Source organism: Semicossyphus pulcher, unplaced genomic scaffold (genome assembly GCF_022749685.1).
Source record: "Semicossyphus pulcher isolate SPU_LCO1_2020_fin unplaced genomic scaffold, fSemPul1.0.p SCAF_1, whole genome shotgun sequence".
Classification (NCBI taxonomy): domain Eukaryota; kingdom Metazoa; phylum Chordata; class Actinopteri; order Labriformes; family Labridae; genus Semicossyphus; species Semicossyphus pulcher.
In genome coordinates, this window is record NW_027211603.1 from 14,151,121 (window position 1) to 14,169,844 (window position 18,724).

Sequence of the window (18,724 nt, forward strand, 5' to 3'; positions counted from 1 at the left end):
TGAATCCAACTGCTCGCAGCGCATGTCTATGTGCAGCCCCCTCACTCTGACAGCTCTCCATTAATGCATGTCCACAGGGTGCTGTTTGTGCATGTGTGTATTAAAGGAGCAATTCGCCCTTGGAAAAAGCAACTGTCAGTCAAAGCTGGTGTTCTCTGTAATCGATCGCAATCATATTTGAAATTGGCGCCATAGCTGTGGAGAGTGTTGTACAAACAGCTCGTGGTTTCGTCCGTTCTACATTGCTACAACACCCAGCGTGCATTGCGCCCCTCACTCTGAAAGGAGCGGCCCAGCGAGAGACGCTGGAGTGAAATACTACCGTGTCACTGCAGTCAATGGCTCAGAGCGATACAGAATCCAAAATACAACGAGAATATACCGGTGGATCGACAAAAAAATCTTCAGGTCTGCCGTCTACATTTCAAACCTGACGCTTTTGAACGAGACATGACATCGGAGGCGGGCGTCCTAGATTGAGCTCCCTGGCCTCCACCAGATGACGCCTTTTACGTAGTCTGGCGGAGGTTTCCCAGGGCTCATTGGAGAAGCGGATAGCGCCTCCAAAGGCACAGAGCAAAATTGCATTTTTTCCCCACCATAATGGCATTAGCTCCCCACAATAGCGTGATAGGACTAAGGTCGAAAATCAGTGAACTGGCCCTTTAATGAAGTATATTTTCTTCTTCTTATTTTTGTCAAGTGATTTTATCCCAACTTTTTCTGTGCCATTTTTATTTTTTATTTTATTTATTTATTTTTATTTAAAGCCTGCTCTACTAACTACTTCTAAAACTTAAATGCATAAATAAAAGATGTGTGTCTGGACCCCAAATGTGCAATTTAAACAGATCAGTTTGTCTCCACATGATACCTAAATTAAGATATGTTACTGTACACAAAAGATGACCTGTGTATCAGAGGAGCAGATGGACCAGCAGTTGGATGAACTTTTCATCTTCTATCTGATTTGTAAGCATTTCACTCAAGAAAAGCTCAAACATAGGCTGCACTTTTTGTTGTATGACAGCAGCTGAGGGAAAGACAGCGGTGCTGTGTAAGCATTGAGATCATTTACTGAAGAGCTATAGACGTAATGTAGCTACTAGAGAGATAGGTCTAATTCAACCGCTGTCCATATTGCTGGGTAGCATTATGTCCAACAATGCATTATATTCTATAATGACTGGTTACAAAACATACAAACACTACAATTGTTATCATTGCATGCACACCATTTATCTGAACAGTAGTTGTTGTTTGTGCAGCCCACCCTGTGTAATCCTCCACAACCTGCAATCTTCCTGCAGAAATGAGCACCAACACCTGCACATGCATTTCAAGTGGACGGCAGGTTTAAGTCAAATCACACGCATAACACATCAGCCTGATGATCAAGACTGCTTGTGTACTCCATATACAGTAGAGCTTTTATGTGCTTGCTTCAATTACAACTTGACCATTGAGGGGAGCTGTTGACTCTTTTGACACCACCTGCTGTAGTGTCTTTATATTTACACAGCACGTTACATGTCAGCAGGTAATTACTCCTTTACAGCGTTTTTGTGTATTGTTATTTATCATAATTCATTTGATTTGTTTTTTGGTTGTTTATATTATATTATTGAACTGAATTCTGATTGTGAACATAGTTATGAAATGTGGTAAATAAATAAGTCACATACTTTCTGTTCAACAGGAGGCTAGATGGTGGTCAATGCAGAGGCTTTTCATAAGGATGTAGATGCAGGAAGTCACTGCAGGTAAAAAACAACTGGATACACAACTGCATTGCGTACTTATATTGAAAAGACCACCTCGTGCTTTCCTTACACACATTATGAGTGTAGATCTGGTGCCTGCATTGTGTCAGGCACGTTAATGTAAGTAGTGTGTGACAGGCCACTTCACCCCTCCTGCAGCGTATTAACCTCATAGTTCCCTCTAATGAAAGGTGACAGCCCTTATCTGCAAACCTAACACTATGCTGAACCCACACAAAGTTTACCTCTTCTTCTTGTTCTTCTTTTTTTTCACTCTGACGTGAGATGTTATTACTTTTACAACAGTCACAATACATTTATATTTATGTACAATTATTATAGATGTATCCAAATTTTTTAGCAACACCAGATATGCACCTTGTAAACTGCAAACATTACAAAAGTTACAATACACATACACATTTATAAACAATTTATTTATCTACATGCAATTATTACACAGAGAGTTTAATTTATGTACACAACATTTAATCCCATGTAAATAATCATAGTAATGGTTTAATCTCATGAATGGCTTCTTTGTGTCTCCTCCCTGTTTTAAATATTGAATTGCAACATTGATATTTACATACAGTAGTATTTCCCACAGTTAAAAGAGAACTTAAGCATGTCTGACACAGGGAGAATCAAATAGAGCAGGACTAAGGCTTGTGTTCACTGTGAAGTTCATAACCTTAAACTGTATAAGGAAAAGTTGTTACATGTCACTTATTTGTACTCTAACATTGAAACCGTCTAAACAGACATTTACAAATGACATTTTAAAATGCAAACTGGATCTCAAATTGATGCAGGGTCCACACATAATCGCCTATTGACAGTGCACCACCAGTTATAGTCGTTAAAAGAATAATTGACTATTTTGGAAGTTTTAATTTATTTGATGAGTTAGTGCTGGAAACCTCACAGCAAGGACTAAACTCCTATAAGTCACTGCTCCCAGACAAGAAGTACTTCCCCTGAACACCTCAAATGATTGTTTTTAAATGTAGGTTTTTGTACAGATTAAACAAAATGCCTATCTTGTGTATATTAGTGAGCTTAAGAGGTGCTGGGGGATAGATCTTAATACCGTTGGAAGAAGCTAGACGAGCTCTGTTTCCAGCCTTAATGCTAAGCTAGGATAAACCGCTGCTAGCCATAGCTTCAATTTTTACCGTGCATACACAAGAGGCTCATCAGTGTTTCACATCCTGGTGAAGACAGTAAGAGTTCCTTCAAAATGCCAATAATCAATCTATCATAAAAATAAAAAACCTAAAATTTAAAAAAATTGTTTTTAAATCTAGAAAAAAAAAAAGTCTTGAAATGTGAACAAAGATGAAGAAATGTTTACCTGATATTATCACTTAAAAAGGATATTTTACAACCGTTATACTACACATACATTCATAAACAGTTAATGAACAATTATTTATGTATATCTGAACACAAACATTTGACCTGCAGTTCCAGCTTTGGCCACCATGTTGAAATTGCTGCACTAGAGCAGTTTGGGGCCTCTATGTTGTATTTGTCAGAATGAACCCTGACAGGGCAAATCTAAGGGAGCCAAATGGGACAAAAGACACTTATAATGCTGATTACCCATTCACAAATCTCTGTACAAATATTGACAAGGCACAAGGATTGTGTCTCTTGTTTCATACTTTTATGCTGCATTAGCTACATGTACCTTGAAAGGATTGAGCCCACTGTACAACAGCAGTCAGGATATTCACTAAATGTTAATTACCTAAATTGCAAGGTTGATTATTAAGCTTCTAACACCAGAAACTGGGCCTCCAATATCAACATTAGGCATGAGTACATCTCACCCTCTCAGTTTCTGCTTACACGTATGATTTCCTCTCCAGATGAGTCTTGCCCAGGACCTCGTCACTGAACTGGTATGTCAGCTTCTTCTTTATCTTTTTCACCTCTCCTGTTTTGCCGTAGTTGCGTAAGGCCCGCGCCATCTTCTGATAGGTCATTTTCTTGCGGTTTCCCTTCTGGATTCCCCAGCGATGTGCGAGGGCCTCCTTGTGTTTGGAGGAAAACTGGAAGGTCCCTTTGTCTCTGTCCACCCACCAGATACTGTCCTTCATGTCACCGTGCCTTAAAAGGTCCAAGAGGAACTGGTACAAACGAATCTTCTTTTTATTACCTTCAGGAGACAGCAGAGAGTTGAAGCATTACTAAACTTATACTAAACACTGTGACATGAGGAAAAATAAAAGACAAAAAATTTTTTTTTTTTAAATCCTGTTTTACAACTTTTGAGGAAGGATGTAACTTTACAAGATAGAACAATGTCTGCAGTCAGTGTCTAAGAAAACTCTGCATAATACCAAGAAACACCGCTAGATGTAATCTTCCATGAGTCGTCTCATTGTGTTTCCACATTGTCATGTTGCTGTGTGATAAACACAACTGATGACAAATGTATAACTTATTTAATACAGTTGGTGCTGTATATGTTTCTCTGTAACAATAATAATATCACACATACATGTCACATACAATTAAGCTCTTATCCTAAATTACTATTAAACTATTCTCATAAAAAATACAGTTGGACCTTTGTTTATGGGCTCATGAAAAACCTTTTATCTGACCTTTAGACCAATCTTTACAGAAGAACTGATGATTACCTATGTCTCTTATATATTTATCTCTGCAACTACATATTCCAAATGTACAGGGATGCCCTCCATTGTCTTAGAGGAAGTCTGCAACTACAATTACCTAAAAAGCCTCCTACAGGTAGACCCTTACACTTTGTTGGAGCAGTAAATCAGTCCTGCAGTGCTGGGCATGTTAAACAAACAAGGCACTGGCTGCACATTAATGCAGTAAAAGTTAAAGTGGACACAAAGATCAAGGTCTTACTACAGGGCGCCTCATCAAAGGGCCCAACAGGTATTTACTGGGGATTGCATGCCAATCATGCTACACCTGCTGGATTATTCCCCCTATACAATGTAAAAGCCCAACCTTGGAAATTGTTGATTGAAACAGAAAGAACAACCACTTCCGTTAAAGATGCTTAACCAGCAATGGGAAAGCAATTGTGCAACTTGTAGCTCATCCCAAAAGTGCAACATAAATCGTCAGCAGGACTTAAAGCTGACTGGATTAATTTCCAAACCTCAACCATCGCAATGAGAGGAAGAAAACACGGACCGGCCTGTGATCCAGAAAGAAGCATTCAGCAGATCTCATTCTGACAGGGTGAGTGGAAACCATGAATGCCAACAACAATACCAATTTAATTGGTTACATTTTCATTGTTCGGAGGAGGGAATGAAGGAATCCGAGACCACACATGCAGGCTTGTTAAGACAGTACAGCATGTGTAGATGTGCAAAGTTAGAGGCTACTGTTTCGCTGCAGATTCTATCGATTCAAGAATTTACAAGAAGCCCAGGGACTTAGCACTTCCAGATATACCATGAGCTTTATGACTGAGAATCTGCACGTGGCCCGCACAGCCGGTGTGTCTTAAAGTACCCGTGTTAACTGTTCAGTAGAGATCTAAAGAGCTTCCCTTATAGCACATACAGTACAGTACGAAACAGCCTGTATACATCTGCTCCTTACCCAGGTCTCCTACTGTGACGTAGGGGACTCGATCTCTCAGACACTCCTCATCAGACACCTCCAGCGGGGGGCTTCGTTCTCTTTGCTCGTCATCATCAGAGCTGCGCTGGGACACGTGTGGAGGATACACAGTCCGAGGGAAGAAGGTGACCTACGACACAGGAGGCAAAGTTAGATCGTCTTAATCAGAGCTTGTGATGATGATGAAAGGGAACTTTCTGATGCTTAAAATATTCAGAAAAAATACACTTTTTCATATAAATGTTTGTACATTCTGTAGGGGTTCCCAGGCTGACATGTTTGGACATTTTTGGGATCTGAAAAATACAGCCAACAATGCCTGGCTGCACATGTCATAAGTGCAACTGTAGAATTTCCCTGGAGCTACATATGCAATGACATTCAGTAATGGTAAGTAAGTTAATAAAATAGACTTATTGTACCTTTTGCACAGTGAATTTTGGGTACTAATTCAATTTTGAGCCTCTTTCTACTTCTACTCTGATGAATGTTCTTTTTGCAGTGTAAATGAAAGCGTCCGGCCCAATCTCTCTCTCTGCATGAGCTGTGATGTGTGGACGCTGCTACACTGCAGCTGAATGCCTGAGTGGGCAGCACTCGTCAACGTCTTCACAACATGCTTTACAGAAAGTGTGAGCAGAAGTTTTTCACATGTCACTTTTTAACTGATGCACTAGCTCCTTGTTTTTCACATACAACATTTTCCTCCCATTGTGAAAATATCCGTTTTTTATTTAAAAGGAATAAAGTGAAAAGGCCCTCGATAATGACATCACTTGTTAATCACTTTTGTTCTTGAAATAATAGAATCTTTACTCCAAATGAATATACTTTACATTTGGCATTTAACTGGTTCACATATCCAGCCCTTTACTGACACAACATCTCAGTCTAACTTAGTCCGAAACTGAACCGAATCAAGATAAGATAGGACTTTATAAATCCTGAAGGAAATTCTAGTGCCAGATAAGTGAATAAGTGAAATATACAATCTAAAGTTTATACGAGTTAAGTGCAAAAGAGACGGTGACAATAGCAAAATACATTTGCCCTCCTCCTACCAGACAGGTAGGTATAATGTCTATTTTATGTGGTCACAGTGGACATAACTGTAAAGCAACTGGTTAATAACTATTCATTCAGGTATTCAATGCTACAGAGCTCGATCTTTATTTTGGCTTATTATTATGAAGACATAATGTTACTATAACCAGAAGAATATGTTTTTAGTTAGTACACTAACTTAGATGTTTATGTGCTGTTTAAAATATATTCAGAAAAATAGCACAAGCCAAGTTTAAGCCAGATCTTAACAGCACGAGGTGTACCACTTTTGGCCACAGGGGGCGCCAGAATCTCCACATAATTGAAGTCACATTGAGGGAGGAAACCATGCTGTTGAGACACAGAGTGGACTTATCTGAGCCTTCAGAACCTGTTCAGAGAGCATCGTCTTTTTAAACTGAAAAATATAAATATATATATATATATAAATATATATATATATATATATTTATAAAACTAAAATTAAAGCTTTTCTTGCAACTCAAAGATTCACTTCCTAATTTTTGTCCAAAGACCATAAAAGGCCTCTAAGTCCACATGTCCTCTCTGATCTGAAATCTTGCTGTGAAATTTGTTGAGTTTGCAGTTAGTTAAAAGGGTATTTTTGGATTTAGAGGCGTTATTGGCATCATGGCGAGATGAGCAAGTGTATGTAGACCAGACAGCCTTAGTGTGTCATTTTATGTTCACTTGTTTGTTTCTTTAATTGTGTTTTCACTACCTTAGCACCAATAACACTGAGAGCCTTGTGCCTCATTTGTAACTGAATCAAATTAGCACCACGCTACGAAGAATTACAGATGAACTTACTGGCTGCTGTAACACATGTGGATGAGCCCCCAGGTTTGGATCGAGCAGGCTCTCTGGATCATATCGTATGGCCTCGTGTCGTATGAGGCCGGGAGTGTGCAGCGCCTGCACACTCTGCAGCTCTGTGAAGTTGCTCTCTTGCAGGTTTTCAAACTCTACAGGGTGAACGTGCGGGTGAGAGTGGTACTCCCAGTGATCTAAACAGAGAAGGTGAGAAACAGCATAATGGCCACGGCTTTATGTTGGATCTTTTGAAACGCTTGTGCCCCAGTCAGATTTACAGGAACACACAGCTTCATGCAGAATTCATGAATGATAAAAAACAAAACTACATGTTTGAACTGCTGGAGATGACTCATGAAAAAAAGCCAGAAAGCATGTCTATGAAAATTCCTCTGAACTTTAAACTAAACTTGACATGCGGCTGCTTACTCATAGTGCCTGTGTTTGCATGAAGTGGGTGAAACGAGGAGAATAGGAGAGAATCGGCATGAAGCTCTTTCCTGTTTGTCGCCACACAAGCAGTTTTCCCACAGTCACTGACTTTAAGAAAATTTAAGTCACATTTGTATTTCAAATTTGACATTTGAAAATAGAGGACAGCCAAATAGAAAGGAGGAGTATTTTAGTATGTAAAACAGTCATGTCATACATCCACTGTAACACTGTAAGATTGATCTTTGATCTTTTATATCTCTAAAGAGTCATATTTCTTAAAGATATTAGATATAAATATGAGATGTTTAGACATTAGCCATTAGATATTTTTATCACACCAACAACTGTAGCTTTCTCGGTGGCAGCCTTTTTTCTTTAAGGTCAGGAAAAGCATCCCCCCCCTGCTATTAAAACTATTTAGGTGCAATATTCAAAACTGTTAATAACAAGAGAAAGTAAAGCTCCTCAACAAACCCCCCTGGGGCGATAGTTGTTCTATGTCTGTAGTTAAAGCGGGCGAAAGAAATGGCATCTGTTTCCTGTGTTTCCATCCACCCTAATGTGGTGCGCTCCAGCTGCACGCGCTGCAGCTTTTTCTGTACAGTGCACCAGAGAAGCCGGTGTCACCACATCAGGTCACGGTGAATAATATCAGAGACTAAAAATGACGGATGAATTAAATGATTTTTCTTTGAATTAAAACTCCGGTTACTGTTTCTAAAACCAGATTCTCATAGGTTGACTAAGTTTATGTCTTAAAGTTTTGCCCCCACAATCATTCACTCTTTTTTTAATTTCATTATTAAAATGATTTTAATCCAAACCTTTTTTAATGAATGAAATAAAACAAACAAAAGAAGCACATTGACTTGAAACACAGTAGAAAATCCATGCTGAAGTAAAACTCACCTGCCTGGATATCTGTATCTAGGACATATGGATTATAATATTCTGTAATTGGATGTCTGTAGATCTCAGGATCGTACATTTCTTCTGAGTGCTGCAAGATCAGAAAAAAAAAAAGATTTTCAGCCACAAAATATCTTAAAGGACAAATCATTCACTCAGTGTCTTCATTGTGTATGTAGTGCAGAAACATTAATTATTATGACTATTCCTCTAACAAGACAAGAAATAGTACCACTCAACATTTGTCTTTTAAACAGTTGTTACGCTGTCTCTGCATATAATAAGTTTGTGAATAACATCAGGAATCTGTAATATTTCCATATATGTAATAACCTCTTTTTGGCCCCTTCTGTTCTGAAACTCTCAAGAAGTTTTGAGTTTCAATTTCACGTCGCCCAAAGTATAAAAGACTCTTACAGTTTGTGTGCTGTATTCAAATGGAAGAAGACTCACACTAAGTCGTGTGAGTTCACGTTTCGTCCTTCCATTTTCACTATTAAAAATGTCTTTAAAATGTCTTTAAATTAGAGCCTCAGACGTAGCAAAGTGTCCTGAGACTTAAAGGTGATAATAAAATAAAAGGTACTTACAGGCGGCGGGATGAGGTAGCTCTCCATTCTGTACGGATGCAACATGGAGACCTCTTCTCCAACGGTCCGACTCAGACACTCTTCTGCCAAAACACTCTCACACCTTTCAAAACTTTTGCGGCACCATTGCACAATGTTTCAAAATTTCCTCTCACTCAACGAAAACCCAAAAATGTCTGTCGCTCTCTTATTGTAAAGCCCCTACTGATGTTTTTATCTACTCCCTGAGGCCTTCAGCTGTGTTAGAATAAGAGAAATAACAAGGCCGGCTGTTTGAGTGTAAGATGGTAAAAGGAAACTTTTGACTTCTGTAAATTGTCTGTGGGTGGGGAGCAGCAGAGTGTGTCTGCTAAAGGTTCCTGGCCATTGATGATTTGTCAAGGGAGACCATGAAACTCTACATATATCAGGTCTTTATACTGTCCCCTCCTCTCAGCAGCCAATCATCAGCAAGGCTCTCCTCAGTCAGTTTCTACCCCCTAAAAGATTAACACTTGTGATAAATGTTGTATTAATTTAACTGTGCTTTTGAAATATTTTTCTAACTTAACTTTGTCATGCCTTTGTGACAACACCAGTCATGCAGTGAAAGAAGTAGTTAGCATTTATAAGCAGTTAATACATGCTTAATAACACACTGAAATGTACTTAGATTAAAGGACACATTCAAGTGTTTATTAATGTGCAAAAACATTGCGTATTTTAAAGATAATCAATGCATGCATATACTTTATATCTGTGTAAAACAATATTTCTGTGTGCTATAAACCATTTAATTTATTGTTTACACTATGAAGCGTATGAATGCAATATGTTGGAGGTTTCATTAAATCTGTGACCAACTCCAAAACAATTCTTATTATAAAAATGTGCTTAGTTCTTTACATTTAAAATAAGTTAAAAGAATCAGAAGAATCTGAAATGTCAAAATAACCTTTATTGACAATGTTTGCTCAAACATACACTGAGTTTGACCTTTCAATGAACACACACAAAACACTACCAACCACTAGGATAGCTGGTGAAAGTCAAATTGTTATGACAATGTAAGTATTCTAGAGTTTATGACCTTTCCTGTGACAATGTTTAGTATTTTCATTGTCAGGACAGTTGTGTGTGTGAAGTGTAAGTGTCACATTGTAAACAAGTTTTTGTGCGGCCTCAGACTGCAGCTCTGAAATTGACGGACTGAAAGTGTAAACTGAAGCAAAATGACTAAAACATGTTCTTTGGTGATGTAAACACAAGTTTGGTGAGGAAGAATGTCCACACACAAACAGACCGGCACCTGACACACACACACACACACACAGGCACGCATGCATACACGCAGTTGTAAGATAAGATGAAGGTACAGTATCTGTGTTGTAACCACACTGTGGTTCATGGAGATTATAATTATCAGTGGAGATACTGTTACAGCAATTCCAGGGAAGACAAGAGTCCCTCTTCTGCACAAGTGTCTTTGTTTTCTTCAGTGTAACTTTGTTAAGCAGTACACCGTCGGTTTTTTACTTGGTGTCCATGAGATATGTGGGAAATGATAAATATGTTGGTTACGACTTTCTGAAAATAACGTGATAACTGTGAAAACTGAAGCTGCTGCAAATATGCCTGATGCAAAGATAACCAGTGTAGCTCAAATCTGAGAGTTTATTGTTAGTGCTGCCTGTTTGAGAGGAAGACTGCAGCTTTGTGATAAGGACATGCACTTTAAATATACTTTCTTAAAGATCAAAATACTGAGGTTATGTTTAAGGTCCGCATGTTGAGCCACACATTTTGGTCAAATGCTAACAGTGCTTTGATACGTCATGCAACATATTCAGATATTCATCATAAAGCTCCATGTTTATTCCTAATTATATGCTCTTTATCTAAACTGTAAAGTAGCTGGTCTAAATCATTCTATCTTCCTATTTATTATTTCAAACACTTTTAAAGATCACCCTGTTTGCCTTGTTTACTGCTGGAGGACCGTGGTCACCGAGTTCCATGGAGCTGTTAAAACCACACAGACTGTGGGCAGCTCGTCCGGCCTCGTCTTAATCACAGCTGCCTCAGCAAAACTGATGACATATACAGCAGCATTTTCCATGAGTATTAATACACAGAGCAGGCTGCAGCAGGACAGACTCTGTTTCCATCACAACTATTTACAGTGAGGCCTTTTTTACTTTTTTGTGATACTATATTGTTAATGTTCATCAACATATTCTGTTCTGTTAAAAACACATCACGTTAACCTAAACTTTTCTTTACATTTTTACTTACAATTTAACATCAACTAGGTAACAAGTAAAAACCCTGCATTCAAAATTTAAAAAAATACAGAAGTATTAGCACTAAAATTTATATTAAAAGTTCCAACCAAAGCTCTAAAAAACTGATTATTTTAAGCAAAAACTTGCCTTGATAGACAGTTTTTTAAGCAGGCCATCAGATGAGTTAGAGTGTCATGAAAACTGTTGTGGTTAACCAGGAGAATAAATATCCGTCTCAAATCTTCTGCTAAAATTCATGCCCACTACTGTGGCTGAAAATGTACCTTTTGAAAGGACTTAAACTTGTTGAACACTGTCCATAACTTGCGGTCATGATTTTCTGACCTTTATCATGTACAATTCAAACGGGCACGCAGCAAAAGCACCAGTGTACAGGGTTTATGTGTTCTTTCTGTCAGAGTTTATGATCGTGACATGACATGTCTATAACACTCTCTGGCAAGGCCTTTGTAGCGGCTGAAAACGTACAAAATAATTTTTTTTATATTTTTGAAGAGAAAGTATCTGATTCTCTGTCTTTAAATCTGTTGTCTGGGTATTATTATAAAAATAAGGAGTAAAGTGCTGCATTTATTTTGGACCTCATACATCTTTTCACACGCTTCAAGTAGAGTTACATAATAATGTCATTCTTCATCTAAAAAAAAAAGGGAATGGGCGCCAGTGTAGCTCAGCAGTTAACTTGTGCATCCCATATACAGAGGCTACAGTCCTCGATGCGGCAGCCCCAGGTTTAACTCCCATCCTCTGCCCTTTGTCATGGGTCGTCCCCACTCTCTTTTCCCTGTTTCTTTAAACCTCACAACTGCTTAAAAGTATGATTGAGCTGAGAGAGCTCAATATTTTACCTAGTGTGGTTCAGTAGGAATAAGTGAAAAATAGTATTAAAAATGAACCTGCTAAAGTGTTATTCCCTTCAACAAGGAGGTCATGTTTTTGGTGCCGTTTCTTTGTCTGATTGTCTGCAGGATTGTGGAAGACTACTGACGTAGTTGACATTAGACTTGTTGTGTCACAGGTGATGAAAAAAACCCTTTAAATTTGAGGGTGGCCTATCCCACTCCAAAACAAACAACAATAGCAATTTTGACTAATATATCCAGACAAACTGAACATAGTGTTTGGCTTGCAGATTGCATGTCACAGAAGGCTTTTGGCCCTCGAGAAGGTCTGCACTCTCTGATTGTCCTTCAACATCAAAACTGTAATTTGAAGTCTGTTTTACACAAAATCTTCACTAGTCTCAGTTTGTTTGTCTTCCTTGTGTCCTGAGAGATAGAAAAACAAGCAGCACACGTACATGCACATGGATATATTATTAAATGAGGAACTGGGAACTTGTCTTTCAGATTCAGTTCCTTCAGGGCTGAATCCATTTACGTGTCATCTGGTCAGGAGGATCTAGGTCTCTGCTGGTTGCCATGTTGGTGTGTTTTTCTTTTAATTTGTGTTTGATATGATAAATCAAGTGATTTAAACTAACACTCTTCAACCTTAAAGTACCACATCTCTGTACCACCCTGTCTGCTACAATAAGCATTTGGGCCTGCTGAAAGTTTATATATATATACACAGTATATATTTTAAACACCATTCAAGTGCCGATTGCTGCTCTGTAGTTAATCGAACGGTGTGTCATCCCATGTAAGAAAGAGCAAATTTTATATTTTGCACAGGCTCTTAGAAGAGGAACATAAAGAGCCTTTATTAAGTTAGTTAATAAGTATGTTAATGTCAGCATACAGTATAAAGCATAAACATATTTGGCATTATTTTGGGAAACAATACAAACTAAATAAAACAGAATAAGTCAGATGAAACTTTTGGATTCATGACACCAGAATAATTCCCACAAAAGTCAGAACAGTGCTTCTTTAATACATAAAGTTTTTATTTAACTTAAGTGCTTTTTTCAAGCCTGCAGGTTTTACATTGAGCAGGCGGATTGCAACTTTACAAAGTCTGTAAACACCATTACAGATCACATGCCATGCTTGTGTTTCCAAAATGTTTCCATCTGTCATGTGCATATGATTCTACAGTGACCTCATTAGTTATTGTCCTTGATGTTTTTGTCAGTGCACACAGACTGACCACTTCATCAGGTCAACCTTTAAAGTGAATTCAGTGCAATACACCAGCAAGTTAGAAATGTTCATTTATGATGGAAACTGTCAGAGATGGTGTGGAATGAACTGCATGTTTATTTTTGAGGTGTTGTTAGCAGGGTGTTGAACTGAACTTTATTGAGAGGTGTTTCTTATGGTTTTGCTCTGCATAATTACAAACATGAGAGGCAAGAATATTATAACCATATTTTGATATACTGCAGCCTCGTACAGCATCAGCACAAACTGCTAATTCAGCTAAGTCAGAGATGAATTAACATCTGGCTGACATAAACTGTGCATTGCAATCATCATACATGTAGAATTTGTGGCAGATCTGTTGGATTGCACTACGTTTACGGTAATAGATGTACCTAACAAAATGGCCTGGGAGTGTGATATAGGCACCACTGGCAAATGATCCAACACCCTTAACTATTGAACCAGGCTTTCAGCTTACACACATGTCCTTAGGACACACAGGAACATGAACACTCCCTGCAGAACATGTAACACTTAAATGCTGTCTGGTTTTATCTGTATTTGGTATTTATGCACACATACAGGTATACATATACGTTACAATATAACGCAACCAGTGCTGGAAGGTAACTTTAGCGTTACCCAAGCACTACAGGAACAGGATTCGAGGTACTCAAGCTGAGTATTTCTATTTGATGCCTTTGTATACTACTATTTCACAACACTTCAGAGGCTAATATTGCACCTTTTACTCGCCTATTAAGTCTTACTACTTACAACTAGTCTTACAACTTAAATGTACAACTATAGTAACAGTAGTAACAGGTATCTTTACAACCTACTTATCAATCCATGAAACTCTTACAATGAGCTCAACAAGCTACAGTGCTACTTGCTATAATGCTAATAATGCTACAGTGAGGTAGGGTTAGACTTAGGTTTCTGAAAGTAATAGTTTTACATTTTGGGAGATACATGTCTCCACTTTCTTGTCAGAAGTGACATAAAAAGATTAAAACCACACTCATACATGTATGGTTAATATGGACCTACAGTAAGCTCAGCAGCTGGTTAGCTTACCTTAGCAGAAAGACTAGACAAGGGCTAACAGCTAGCCTACAGGCACCTCACTAAAAACGTGTTATAATTCAACTGTTTAATTTGTACAAAATTAATAGTTTTACTGTTTCTTTGCCAGGCGCAAACAAGGTTTAAGGTGCTAGTAAGCTAATTTTGTCTTCTTTGAACAGAACCAGGCTGACTGTTAACCCTACTTCTAATGTTTGTGCTAAGCTTAGCTAAGCTTAGCTAGCCAAACAAACACATTCACTAGTTATGGGCTAACAAACTATTTTTGTATCACACTAAACAGTTGTTCACAAGATTGTGCCCCCAGCATTAACCGACTTGTCTAATCTCACACTATAAAAACAACACTTTATTGAGATATACTGCATTAAATATAGTTTCCAGTATTTGTTTTTGAGTCTAAGTGACACACTGTGAAGTTTCATACATGTGACCTGCTACAGCTCTAACCAAGCTTTTTGGTTTGTCCCACCGCAGGGTGTAACTGAGCACTTCACAGTTTTCCGTCTGAATGCAGTCACAAGATACGTATCTGTGATGGTTTAAACACATGCACGCAAACAGTCACAGTGGCACCTCTGAATACTCAGTCACATAGATTGGCCCCTCGAGTCTTTGGGCCTGCTGCTGGAGGTGTCAATCTTCTCATAACTATCTTTGTATGCACTTATTTTAGGAGGCTTTAATATTCTGAAGGAAGCAGTCTGCTGGCTATCAAAAGGCACTGTTCCTATTGCTGCAACAGTTTGCATTACACTTAAAACATTGTGCCTTAAAATATGTCTGTTATTTACTGGAATCTGCCCCATCAACTTTTAGCAACCCAGGCTAAAGTCAGAGTCATTTCTCAACAGGCCTTGGTGTATTTTTTCTCCTATTATTCATATTTTTTGCTGACATTCAGAGTTTCTCTGAGACATCTGGAGTCTCCCTATATTCAGTCTCAGCGCAGGGTCACGAGATTGTGCCCACATAGCCTCGCAGAGGGGGGAATGACACGCATGACCACTGACTGTGGAAAACAGGATACAGGGTACGTCGCAACAGGAAGTGTTGCACTCCTCCTCGGCAGAACATCAGTTTGACCAGAATGACTGCAGGTTGATGTCCACACTCTGTAACTCCTGCGGCAGTGCTCACATTTCGTAATCGTCTCTTCGCTCACCATTTCTTCTGAGCTCGTTGGGTAATTCAATTTGAAAGAAAGAAAAAAAGTTCTCCGTGCAGGCTGTACTTTTCTGTCTTTTGAATGCGCTCAAATAATAACTTACTTTTGTCGATTATGTATAGAAAGAAACGTTGAATTATCCCAGACAGCATAAAGTTCAAATTAGCTTTTTATAAAAAATAAATACAATAAAAATCACCTCTGAAACAAACTTAAACACAAACATATCTTGTCTCATTTTGAATGTAGAAGATTTAAACCAAAAATGTATGCATTTAAATAACTTTAGCTATGGCAGGTCTGACACTGATAGTATAAAATTGGAGGATTGGTTTTTCAGAAGTTTACTTCTTTCTATCAATGTTTCTGTTTAGGTAAAGCAAAAACATCGTTAATCGAAATCTTACATGAATTCTATAAAACATTAAAACATTAGCAAACAAAAGAAATATCTAGAAATAAGAAAAAAATAAGAAAACAAAACTGAAGGTAAAATACAGTTTAACAGATATGTCAGCTCATAAACTCCACATTCCTACACTACACAAAGCAATACTAAAGAACAGTTTCAGTGAGCTCCGTCAGGATACGCCCACAGTCTCAGGCTGAGAACAAATCTGCTTTAGTCTTACCGTCGTCCTCTAAACAACATCCGCCGACAGGCTGTAAAGGTATCCACACGGGAGTTGTTGAACTACTGGAAGCAAATTGCTGAAGGTGGTTGAAAAATGCAGGCTTTCTATATATCTCTGAATTAGCAGGGGAACTAAAAACTTCCTTAATTCTACCAATTTAGGTTGGTACCATAAGGCTTCTTCTTCTTCTTCTTCTCCTTCTTCTTGTTCCCCATTAAAACAAGAAGGTGACAAACTCTTCCTACTAAACACATCGTGATGAGTTCAGTTCATTCAGTCACATCAGAGTCTAAAGCAGCCTGTGGCCTCCATTAGACCTGAAGAAGTTATTGTTCATTATATCACAATTAAAGGCATTTTTTGTCAGCACTGCATGTCCACTAAGAATCTTAATGATCAGCTTGTTTTCCTTTCGTTATTAGTTAAGAGTTTCTAATAATGCTGAGTCCTTAAAACGTAAAGTAATAAAAGTTGCATGAGAATATATTTGCTTCCCTTTAGTTAACTAGCACTTATTTAGTGTTTGTGTAATGATGCACATTTTTTGATCAGCATTTTTGCGACCAGGATTGTCAAAGCAGCAGACACACAATAAATTAAAAGCATTCAAATCAGCTCATCCATGTTCCTTTGGTCTCTGTGCATCAATACAAGGCTTATTTGAACAACAGAGCAGCTGCTACAGGGCTGTTTCTGTAGACCAGCTTATATCAAAGGAAATCCTCCTCTTGTCCGCAGGTGCACATTAAAAACAGGTTTTAATATAAATACATGTTCCTGAAGATACTGACCTGTTTGCACAGTCACTATATACTGTATTTGCTTGTGCAATATGGTCTGCAGTATAAATGATTCTTGTACAGATAACAGTGAGCCCAATTCCAGTCCAGAAATGAATATAAATATAAAAACAGCAGTAGATGTGTAAGATGATTTATTATAAATTGACACCCTTGCTGGGCTCATGATAGCGTGAGCCACAGCAGATAGAATAAAATGTAACTTAGAGGTGGAATGCAATTTTGCACGGCCTGATCTGAGCTTACAACATCACTGAGCCTGACAAGCAATCCAGAAAGCATCCACAGGGCTGTATTCGAATGCGTGCATTCTGTTTCAGATCTATTTCTTGTAAATTTTGCAAAAACAGGAGAATATTAGGGTGGATTTTTCAGTTCTGTGGGTGGACAGTGCTTTGTTTCCTGGCTGATAGTAACCAGAGGTTTCAGTGGCCTTCATGTGTTTCACAATTACTTGGAACGGTCGCTCGGCATGCGTGCAGGGGGACATCCAGCCCTCTCACTTCTTATTCCTGATTCCTCATTTTTCTCTGGACTCCACAAGATTCAACTATCAGACTCAACTGTGGGTATTCTTAGACAAGGGTGAATCACAAGGCACATGGACACGCGCGCACACACACACGCACACACTCGCACACACAAAACTAATGGAAAGCTACTTTTTTCTTCTTTTTTAACCATGACAGCTCTGCCCCAGTAGAGCATTTAATATGCTGTCTCTATATGTTAGATAAGTTCAATTTTTTGGATGTCTTTATTTCCAAACTATACACATACAAACGCGCACATTTACACCCATATAAGGCTTTGGGCCCCAATCCCACCAAACAACCAAGTTCCTCTTTCTTTATGTATTGCTCAAGTCAGACAAGGATGACTCAGTGCGGATATTAATCATGTTTTTTTTGTGTGTGTGTTATCTTCACATCTCACACTGTAAAGTCTGTCTGTCACAGCCGCAGTCTATTTTTATATAACTGAGAACTTAAAGATTGGTTAGACTTCTTAAATGATAAAAACAATGTACCTTTAAGAATATATCTTTCATTGTTATCCAAAATGATGAGGCAGGAATTAAAGGTGGACAAGTGATCCTGATTCATCTCAGGAGGGAGTGCAGAGTTACCTTTGTGCTGCAAGCTAGCTACGAGAGCAAAAAAGGTTTAAAAGGCAGATAATGCTCAGGCAGAATTTATTAAGTTATTGTTGTGATAACAAAATATGTTTGTTTTTTTACTTGGCTGTTGTCAGGGCAAATGTCATCTGATAATGAATGCAGTAAACCCCTGTCACATGCTCCACCTGCTGGTCAGGCTGTTTAGTCAGAGAACTAATTGTAGAACTGTGAGCTTGTGGCTCTAATAGAGGTGAGGTGGAGAGAGGGTTCTGCTACACTTAACCATAATAATTTTGTTGCCTTTTTCTGATCTTTTCATTGATATTTTCATGTGAAAC

The 18,724-nt window shown here is 38.3% G+C and overlaps 1 protein-coding gene across 1 annotated transcript; it reads right to left on the reverse strand.

Annotated features, from left to right (window-relative positions):
• Nucleotides 1–2,190: 2,190 nt before the first annotated feature.
• spi1b (Spi-1 proto-oncogene b) lies at nt 2,191–9,564 on the reverse strand. Its single transcript, XM_069663568.1, has 5 exons — nt 9,200–9,564; nt 8,610–8,700; nt 7,263–7,459; nt 5,367–5,517; nt 2,191–3,930 (listed from the first exon to the last, which is right to left on the reverse strand). Exons 1-5 carry the CDS (start codon nt 9,242–9,244, stop codon nt 3,617–3,619), a joined length of 798 nt encoding a protein of 265 aa, XP_069519669.1. The 5' UTR covers nt 9,245–9,564; the 3' UTR covers nt 2,191–3,616.
• Between the last annotated feature and the right edge of the window lie 9,160 nt (nt 9,565–18,724).

Excerpts from the sequence above, each read along its gene's own strand:
- spi1b (XM_069663568.1), bottom strand. The coding sequence starts at position 9,244 with ATGTTGCATCCGTACAGAATGGAGAGCTACCTCATCCCGCCGCCT. Across the intron at positions 8,701-9,199 it reads GCTACCTCATCCCGCCGCCT|CACTCAGAAGAAATGTACGA; the intron begins GTAAGTACCTTT and ends CTGATCTTGCAG. Across the intron at positions 5,518-7,262 it reads CACATGTGTTACAGCAGCCA|GTCACCTTCTTCCCTCGGAC; the intron begins GTAAGTTCATCT and ends CCTGTGTCGTAG.